The 10,318-nt window shown below is 39.9% G+C and overlaps 1 protein-coding gene across 7 annotated transcripts in view; it reads right to left on the bottom strand.

Moving 5' to 3' along the window:
• Positions 1 to 790: 790 nt before the first annotated feature.
• The window catches only part of LOC146556007 (pleckstrin homology domain-containing family A member 5-like), a 153,186-nt gene continuing 143,658 nt past the window's right edge, over positions 791 to 10,318 (bottom strand). For 6 of the 7 annotated variants that reach the window (XM_085252358.1, XM_085252362.1, XM_085252361.1 and 3 more), the window contains one exon: positions 791 to 3,878. In XM_085252358.1, the coding sequence (XP_085108484.1) occupies positions 3,844 to 3,878 (35 nt within the window). In that variant the 3' untranslated portion in view covers positions 791 to 3,843. The remainder of the gene's footprint in view (positions 3,879 to 10,318) is intronic. The other variant, XM_085252359.1, reaches the window with a different exon arrangement.

The following is a 10,318-nucleotide window of genomic DNA, read 5'->3' as shown; positions in this document are numbered from 1 at the left end:
ATGTATCTTCTTTTTTCCATATTCATAGTGAGACTGTAAATGGTGACTAACATCGAACAGGAACTCTGGGCCTGACGTCGGCTCTTCATCCACATATTTGCAGCTTTACTGGAAGCCTACAAACATGTTGCCCATAGGTAACAGTAGCTTGCTAGATTAGTGGTTTTCTCTTCAGAAGCCTAGATGAGCACCACTCATTGATCCTCAGAGAAGAAAAACATTTGAGCCCATCAGTTTTAGATCACACAGTGGTGTGGAACAGAATTAGACATAATCATTTCATCCACAGGGCGTGTGGTCCTTCAACGAGTCCTGTGATTGATACCAGGAGTCATCAAAAGCTTTAGAGGGTGCACATGCTAAAATGATTGCTTATAATAGGTTGAGTGTCTCTGAGTCACCTTTCTCACTCACTATGTGTTAACAGACCTCTCTGCATTGAATCATATCTGTTATTAATCTCTGTCTCTCTTCCACAGCATGTCTTTATCCTGTCTTCCTTCTCTCACCCCAACCAATCACAGCAGATGGCCCCGCCCCTCCCTGAGCCTGGTTCTGCTGGAGGTTTCTTCCTGTTAAAAGGGAGTTTTTCCTTCCCACTGTCGCCAAAGTGCTGCTCATAGGGGGTCATATGATTGTTGGGTTTTTCTTTGTATTACCTTACCTTACGATACAAAGCACCTTGAGGTGACTGTTGTTGTGATTTGGTGCTATTTAAATAAAATAGAATTGTGATGAAAGAATCCGCCCTGAAAAGCATCACTTCAAAGAGAAAAGTGAAACAAGCATGTTTTAAGAACATCAACATTTATTTCACGATATAAAACAGATGAGAAATGAATGTTTTGCATATTGACTCTAATATTAATGATAATAATTTCTTATACTTATAATATTCACTCTTCTTTTTTCACTGTGTACATAAAGTTTTCTATCTTATCTTAATTTTTTTTTTACAGTTTATTTATCTCTTAATTTTTTAAATGTCCTGGGGCTTCAAATACCTATTTATTGCTTTGTACATGTGCCGTTTTCTGAGTTTCCACCACCTAGGACAGAGTCAAACTAAATCCTTTTTATGTGTATTTTCTAACTGATACAAACCAAAGTGAGGAAAAACAAAGAGAGACACAAACTGAGAAAGTAGACTTCAAATTCAACTCATTCGCATATTATGTGAGGCTTTGCAAGCACGTCAGGGTATTCAAACCATCTGCTCAACATAAACAATCCTAACTTCATACCTTAATCTGTAAAAAAACAAAAACAAACAGCAGCATGATGTGGCACCTTGTTAAAGTAAAAAAACAGCTTAATATTCATATAATATATGGATATACTTATATTAAAATGAAGGCTAATCTGTTATTTTGCAGGTGTAAAAGATGTGGGATCCCTCCAGTTTGAAATCAACCAAAGGATCCAGATCCGAGCAGGTTAAAGATTAGCGGCCACTTGGGGTTAAAGTAAAGCACTGCGTCTGTGTCGTTTGGTGCTGTGCCATCTGTGATGAGGCTTCTCAGATGCTCATATATACAGCTGTACACTCATCTCTAGCAACTCAGGAACAGCTAATATCCCATCCACCAGAACTATAGATAACTGTTATTTTAATAGTTATGTTAGGATGACTTTAGCACTTAGTAAGGTATCAAAAGCTCTGTACACGTGTATGTATTTGGCAACACAGTTTTATGAGGCTACATTATATCCAAAAGAAGTCACACATAAAAGTGAGACTGTACAATGGTTTAGCTCAGATTCTTGCCTGCCCAGAAATATTCCTACATGGTGTTTTGGAGAAAAACAACACGCTGCCTCAGTGGCAGCACATGGCTGTAGCATAACAAATGGAAGGAAAACATTAAGTTTTCAGATTTTTTTCTTTTCACTTTTACCAGATAAGTAGTACAATCTTTAAAAAATGGTTAAAGTGAATAATCTGAGTTTATGTTTCAGACAGTGTCTGGACCAACTGGCTACTACAAAGGTTGAAGCACAGGCGAAGATTTGAACATGACCGGGTTGGTAAATGGGAGGGATCTCTGTCAACTTCAGGTCCTCCTTCCTTTCAGTCCCATGTTCCACTGCCTCTCACTCCGAAACACGAATGCACACGAAAAGGCACAATACAGTGAGCAACTGCAAAATATCACGTCACCTGAACTCAGCCAAATAAACTATTTATATATATGGATGTGCTTGATGTCAAAACTGATGATTAAATTAAAAGCTTAACCCTTAAACTGAATGTCCAGTCCAATCTGCTTAGTTTCCCCTCACTCAGGAGTACACCCTTCAGATACTTGATGGGGTTAGTGCTAACCTCAGACTAAACAGAACAGTCCACTGGTTTCTCCATCACCCCCTTACACCACATCTGTCTGAGTCTAGATTACAGGGATTTATCCAGCTATTTCCAAAGACATTTACAAACACTTTATGTTAGGACTGGCCATTTGTCCTGAGGTTAGGAAGGAGCCACGTGTCATAATTTCCATTTACAAGATGAATGGTTTGTTACTCTGCTATATGTGGGCCTTTTGGATCATGGAAATGCTTTGGATTGCTCATGTGCCACAGATTACAAAGCCATTATCAGTAAACCACCCAAATTTTATGAAGCTAACTAAATTACACGGTCCATAAAAGTGACTGGACGCTATCCGTCTCCTGCGAGGTCTAAATCCTTTCCAGTCAGCATCAGGCTCCACTCGGCTTTTCAGGGCTACTCAGAAGTATTCACACCAGAGCAGTGGCTACATTCTGCCTGGAAAAGGCAAACCTTTCCCTTTCATCTGGGGTTTGGTCACCTGCTCGCTGGTTAACTCCTTCCTGTTTACAACACATTCCCAAAAAGCAGGGGCACTGTGTAAAAAGTAATTTGACTTGTTTGATTATTTAAAGCCTTATTCAATTAAAAAAAATAGTACAAAGGCAACATATCAAACATTAAATCTGAGCTGAGAAATGCAGTGTTTTCAATATACTGAATTAGATGCGTGAAACATTAAAAACTGAGACCAGGTTTGCTCCCGTATTTTAACACTCCTTAAACTTTCTGAAACGTGTGGAGAGTGAAGGTTTTTTTCTCCACTCTGTGTTTATACACCTCTCTGCATTTAATCATTAGTAATAATTATCATCTCTGGCTCTCTTTATCCCATCTTCCTCACATCAACAACCAGCCATGGCAAATGGCTGCACCTCCCTGATACTGGTTCTGCTGGAAGTTTGTTCCTGTTAAACCGGAGTTTTTCCTTTCTGCTGTCGCCAAGTGCTTGCACAATTACACGGTCCTTCTTTCCTATATACAGTTCATGAGGTGACTGTTGTGATTTGGTGCTATGTAAATAAAATTGATCTTTTAAACATTTAATAACTTGTACTTTAACTTTGGAGTTGGAATTGCACTTTGCTTTTAATCATATTTTGCACAGCTGTTTGAACGCTGAACAAAGCTTTATTGTAACACTACAGCAATGAATTTCTGGGCTTCTTCAGGCATTTTGTAGTTAAACCACATAATTTTTAAACTAAACCATTTTACAGTCCTAGAATATGCTGACATCTCCACAGAATGTGTTTTGCTTAAGGACAGAGTATGTGCCGGCAGATCTAATGAGCACTAAAGATACAGAATATCTGCCTCTTTGAATATGATGGCTGGTCGTCTAGGTGTCGGTCAGTCTGAATCATCATCCTCTCAGTCTCCGTCTCTGTATTGGCACGTAACACTAGTGCCAACAGATTTAGTTGTAAATGCAGGAAGCATTGCTCTGTGCAGGCTGGATACATTTGAGCTCAATGGGACGCCAGTGAGGATGTCCAGGCCGCCATTGCTCATGTGTCACTGCTCACCAAAGTGAACGTCTGCGCTGCAAAGAGAAGAAGAGGAGAATGAAATTTAGATTAGTGCTGTTCTTTTTTACTTATTTACCTACTAGTACTTTAACCATCGATGTAGGTTTATTAACACTAAAACTATTGGGTATTAGAAGATAATCCTTCTAGAGAATTGGAACAAGTATTTGGTGAGTCATAAGATAGAAAGTGATTTAGTTGCAACTGGTATATTATTATTATTATTGTTGTTGTTGTTGTTGTTGTTATACTTGCACAGTGGAGAGCACTGCTGATTATAAAAAACAAGATGTTTTTTATAAATAATAAGAATAATCGTTGGCTTCATAATATCTTACGTAACACGGCGTGAAAGGCCAACAATGAAACAAACAACATTAAAGAGAAAATCTTCTTCAGACTTTTGGTTTGTAGTTTGCAGTGAATGAAGATGAACTTTCTTTGGAACTTGTTTCGTCGTTGACTCAGTGCTGGGGGTCCAGCACATAACAGTCTATAACAACACTAATTATATGGTTGAACATTATTAACAAACGCTGGTAGTTAATAAAATGGGGGGTGAATTTTGTTAGCTTTGCACATGTTCTAGTAGACACTATGCTCTACAGTGTATTTAATTTGGAGATTACAGTATAAGCATCAAAAACATGCCTCTGTACACCAGCAGTGTACAGAGGCATGTAAGTCCAAAAATAAACCTGAGGCTAAAGACGTTCAGCTGCATTTAAGAATCACAGTCAATTGTATATAAAGATGAAATGAATTGGAGACAAACAGTCATTAGTCAATATTTAACGGGAAATGAATCAGTCATAAGACAGAAGTTGATTCAAAGTGTTTAATTAGTATTTTATGGTTTTTATTGTACCGTGCATCTGGAAAGTATTCGTAGCGCTTCACTCGTTCCACATGCTGTCACGTTACAGCCTTAACATGGATCCAATTATTCTTTCACCTAAAATTCTACTAAATAATGACACAGTGAAAAATGTTGGCTTGAAATTTTTGAAAATGTATTACAATTAAAAAGTAATGCAGCCTTTGCCATAACACTCAAAACTGAGCTTAGGTGCATCCCCTCTCCACTGGTCATCTGTTAGACGTTTCAACAACTTCACTGGAGTCCACCTGTAGTAAATTCAGTTGATTGGAAATGATTCTGAGAGTTGCCCACCTGTCTATGTAAGGTCTCACAGAGCTGTGTCGCGGCACACCGGTGTGCCGTGAAAAATGATCAGGTGTGCCGTGGAAGATTATCTGGCTGTATCCCAATTCAGGGTCTGCAGCCTTAACGGTCCACAAGGGCCGCCCACTCAAAGACCGCTAAGGCCGGGAGTGCGAGGCTTCTGAAATGGGACGGTCTAGCCTTCGCTATGCTGCCCAGGTTGCCTAGCAACCATGACACTAACAGCTGGAAACATTTCAAACAGCTTTGTTTGACAGAAATGAAGGAGAAAATATTTGTTCATTTGTTTCTACATGAGCTCTGTGTGATTAGTTGAGTATCTGAGGCTGAGACCACAGGACTGTAAAACACGATTGTTGGGCTTCATTTCTGTGCTGAACAGTCATTTAAGATTAGCTAGTAAATAACAATTAGCTGATGTTGTTCATGAGACTAAAGTCATCTCACTGTGGTAATGTAAATATAATATGACCAATATTAAAGTTATTATATTAATCATTATGATTTATTACAGCAGTGAGTTTGAACTCTGTGTCAAATACTGAGCTGCAGTAAAGATTCAAGTTGCATTTATTTATATTTCCTTAAATCTTCACTCAAAGACAAGTATCTTTGACAGTGTATCTATAGATGTGTTATATATAAGAGACAAATATTGTTTTAATACGTTGGCATTACTAAATTTGGCTCAATGCTTACATACATGTGTAAAAAGCAAATGTAGGAGCTGTGATAACTGTGTCTGATAGAATGAAGAGTAGACTGATATATGAAATATTCCTTTATTGGGTGAGAAAATCAGACCATGTCATAACTGCTGTAAGTCACACAGAATAGATATCAGAGCCTTAAACAGGCTGACGTCTGCTAAATGGGTCAAACTGGGCAGAAAGTCTACAAACACATAACATCCTTATAGAATATGATGTAACACTATAGATCAACTTAGCTCAGAATATATAAAGCATATAAACAGTTACCGCAATATGATGCAACAAACACAGCAGCTACTGATCCAAAATACTCAAAGCTTCATAGAACTGAAACCAACATTTATTTTAGCTCCATTCTGCTGCTGATACAGACTTTCTGAACATTAAACTTGTTGCTGCCTTTCATAGTGTGTAACTTGAAGGCCCTGAGTACTTTCTCCCACACTGGAAACACTGGGATGATAACATTATTTGAACATTACCTAATAAGACTGATTCAGGACAGACGAGGAGCGTGTCAGGTTACATTTCACTGTGTGTTATACAGTGGGATGCAAAGGTTTGGGCAACCTTGTTAATAGTCATTATTTTCCTGTATAAATCGTTGTTACAATAAAAAATGTCAGTTAAATATATCATATAGGAGACACACACAGTGATATTTGAGAAGTGAAATGAAGTTTATTGGATTTACAGAAAGTGTGCAATAATTGTTTAAACAAAATCAACAAAAAAAGAAATGAAATCAATATTTAGTAGATCTGCCTTTTGCAGAAATTCCAGCCTCTAAACACTTCCTGTAGGTTCCAGTGAGAGTCTGGATTGTGGTTGAAGGTATTTTGGACGATTCCTCTTTACAAAACATCTCTAGTTCATTCAGGTTTGATGGCTTCTGAGCATGGACAGCTCTCTTTAACTCACACCACAGATTTTCATTAATATTCAGGTCTGAGCTGAGATGAACGTTCCAGAACGTTGTTCTTGTTCCTCTGCATGAAAGCTTTAGTGGATTTTCAGCAGTGTTTCGGGTCGTTGTCTTGTTGAAAGATCCAGCCCCGGCGCAGCTTCAGCTTTGTCACTGATTCTCCAGAATCTGCTGATACTGAGTGGAATCCATGTGTCCCTCAACTCTGACAAGATTCCCAGTCCCTGCACTGGCCACACAGCCCCACAGCATGATGGAACCAGCACCATATTTTACTGGAGGCAGCAGTTGTTTTTCTTGGACTGCTGTGTTCTTTTTCCTCGATGCATTACGCCCCTTGTTATGCCCAAATAACTCAGTTTTATTTTCATCAGTCCACAGCAGCTTATTCCAGAATGAAGCTGGTTTGTCCAAATGTGCTTTAGCGGCTCTGTTTGTGCTGTGGGCAGAGCAAAGGCTTCCTCTGCATCACTCTCACATGCAGCATCTCCTTGTGTAAAGTGCGCCGAATGGTTGAACGATGCACAGCGACTCCATCTGCTGCAACATGATGTTGTAGGTCTTTGGTGCAGGTCTGTGGGTCGACTCTGACTGTTCTCACCGTCGCTTCTGTCTATCTGAGATTTTTCTTGGTCTGTCACTTCGAGCCTTAACTTGAACTGAGCCTGTGGTCTTCCATGTTCTCAATATGTTCCTAACTGTGGGAACAGACGGCTTACATCTCTGAGACAGCTTTCTGTGTCCTTCCCCTAAACCATGATGCTGAACAATCTTTGTCTTCAGGTCATTTGACAGTTGTTCTGAGACCCCCGTGTTGCTACTCTTCAGAGGAGATTAAAGGAGGAGGGAAACTATCATTTGACCCCCTTAAATACTCTTTCTCATTATTGGATTCACCTGTGTATGTAGGTCAGGGGTCACTGAGGTTACCGAGCCAATTTCAGTTCCAATAATTAGTTCTGAAGGTTTTGGAATCAATAAAATGACAACAGATTGATGCACCTGCCTGATTTTGTTTAAACAATTATTGCACATTTTCTGTAAATCCAATAAATTTCATTTCACTTCTCAAATATCACTGTGTGTGTCTCCTAAATGATATATTTAACTGAAATTTTCTTATCGCAACAACCAACAATTTATACAGGAAAATAATGACTATTAACAAGGTTGCCCAAACATTTGCACTGTACTTGTATTACTATGCATGTGACGAATGAAGAACCTTGAACAGTTAGTGATTTTAAACTTTCCTAGCAGTCCTTCACAAACAGGGAACAGTCTGTCTATTCTCTCCATCTGTCAGCTGCTGCTGGCTCTTCCTCCTCCTCTTCCTCACACACTGCTGAGTTTGTCCTGGTGGATCATCAGGGGTGCAAAGCCTCACAGATGATGTGCAGCAGTGGGTCCCTCAGTCTGTCCTCACTCTGGACACTTGCAGTCGTCACACATGGAAATCAAATGTGTGATAAGCTGCAGGATTCAAACACAAGTGTAACTTATAAACACATGTTCATACTTTTATTCCACAATCAGAGAGAAAGAAACAGAGAGAGAGTGCAGGACAGACAGACAGGTGACAGTCTCAGGTGTACACACTGCTACACAACAGCACAGAGAAGCAGGATTTAGTGTTTGTGTTATTACGAGTGTAAACAAGAAGAGTCCCAGATGGTGCAGTGGACACATGTGTGACTGCTGTGATTAAAGCATCTTTCTTTCAGCTTAACGAGTGAACCGTCAGCTCGTTCAAACACACGTTAAAGTCCGTTTGGCTCGACACCACCGAACAGAGGCAGCAATATAACATAGCTAACATTAACAGTGCAGTGGATCCTGCTTGTGCCGTGATATTCAGGACTGCAAACCGAGCAGCATCACTGACTTTCAGCTTGTTGTGTTTGTGGATATATGACTGACTTTAATTATCCATAAAATCATCACATTCTCTGTAAGATTAAGGTCGACTATTGAACGCCGTATATTTTAAAGTAAAGGCTTTAGAACCAAGTTAGTACAAACATCGCTAATGTCACATAACTTTGCCGACATGTGGCCAACAGTAATGTTTAATGTTCTTCGTTATTAAACATTCGCACATAAATAAGTGACATCATATTCAGTACTTACTTTTGAAAGTTTACTCTTCTTCCGCCCCGCTTCAGCCATCCGCCGTTTTTTTCCGGCAAAATTATCCACACCCACCGCCGCGCTATGAAGTCTGGGATATGTTGGGCCATGGAGGATACACGGACCCATCCTTCAAATCCGGGGAAACGAAGGACGCATTTGAGGGCTGCATTTCGTGCAGCCTTTGAATTGGGACAGTCTTCGTTGCGTCGCTGTGACGTGATCGGCCTTAAAATGCGGCCTTTAAGGCTGCAGACCCTGAATTGGGATACAGCCTCTGGTTCTACCTGATTAGTACTCTAAGCTGGTTTCCTGCAGGTTTTAGATCCTTGATCCAACACAGCCTATTTAAATGGCTAAATGACCTCCTCAACATGTCTTGAAGTTCTTCACAGACCTGATAATGAACTAATCATTTGATTCAGATGTGATGACCCAGGGTGAGATCTAAAACCTGCAGAACACCGGCCCTCGAGGCCTGGAGTTGGACACCCCTGCTCTAAGTGATTGGCGTGAGTAACGGGCAGAACAATTACATTCTCTTCCACTAGAGGGCAGTACAACTACCTGGTCTAATAAATGGGTTGTCAACTGCCAGTAAAACAGAAGAAGAAATGACATAATCGTCATGCTGTGAGACGACGCAGCGTATGGGCTCAAAATGTGGTCATAAATATTTTGTACTTGTAAAAAAGATTTGTATGTGTAAAAAAGAATTTGTGTGTGCGTAAAAAATATTTGTGTGTGGACTTAGAAAAAAAACCCTGCAAGTTACAAGTATGGATTTTGACCCTATTTTTCTTCCTTTCATCTGATTGGTCAATGTCATGTCAATCACAAATGTAACAATCCAATCAGAGAACAGATGGGTTTGGCTGTCGAGGGGCGCTTTTTTTGAACTGCAGGTCTTTGAAGGGAATAAATGCCCTTTTACATGCCAACCCAGCGTTTTCCTTCATCACCACGAAGGAAAACAGTCTGTGGTCGTCCGAGTTTGGTGATTTTTGTGTCACAGGACTAAGTGTTTAATACAGGGACTTCCACAGCCTTTTCAACAGTGCTGCGGAACGCAGGGTGGGGGCGGGCAGTGTTTTGGAAATGACAGTCTTCATTACAAAGCTTTCTTCGTTATGAATTAGCATACATGTTTTTATTGAACATTTGAAGAACCAGCAAAAAAAAAAACTCTTGTAGAGGACATAAAGTCAGAGATAGAAAAGACAAGGAGCAGGTGCATCTAGTACAGGTAGAGCTGCTGCACACAGAGCCCAGCAGCCAGCGCAACAAATTCTGGATCCTTTGCTTTTAGTTAGCAGTTAGCATTAGCAGCACATCCTGCGTCCGATGTGAAAGGACTTTTATGCTGCGCACTGTGACTCACAGCAATGGTCCTGGGTCAGCCCTGACTTTGTGTTAAACTAATCCTAAAGTAATAATGGTATTTCTAACCACTGATATACCACAACTTTTTCCTTTCAACAGCTACTGAAAGTTAGGGGA

The sequence above is a fragment of the Mchenga conophoros genome, linkage group LG17, assembly GCF_057382185.1.
Source record: "Mchenga conophoros isolate Kocher_MC1m ecotype Shallow Benthic linkage group LG17, M_conophoros_male_GT1.1, whole genome shotgun sequence".
NCBI classification, from domain to species: Eukaryota; Metazoa; Chordata; class Actinopteri; order Cichliformes; family Cichlidae; genus Mchenga; species Mchenga conophoros.
The sequence above is the reverse complement of the archived record's forward strand: the minus strand, read 5'-3'. Positions and strand labels throughout refer to the sequence as shown.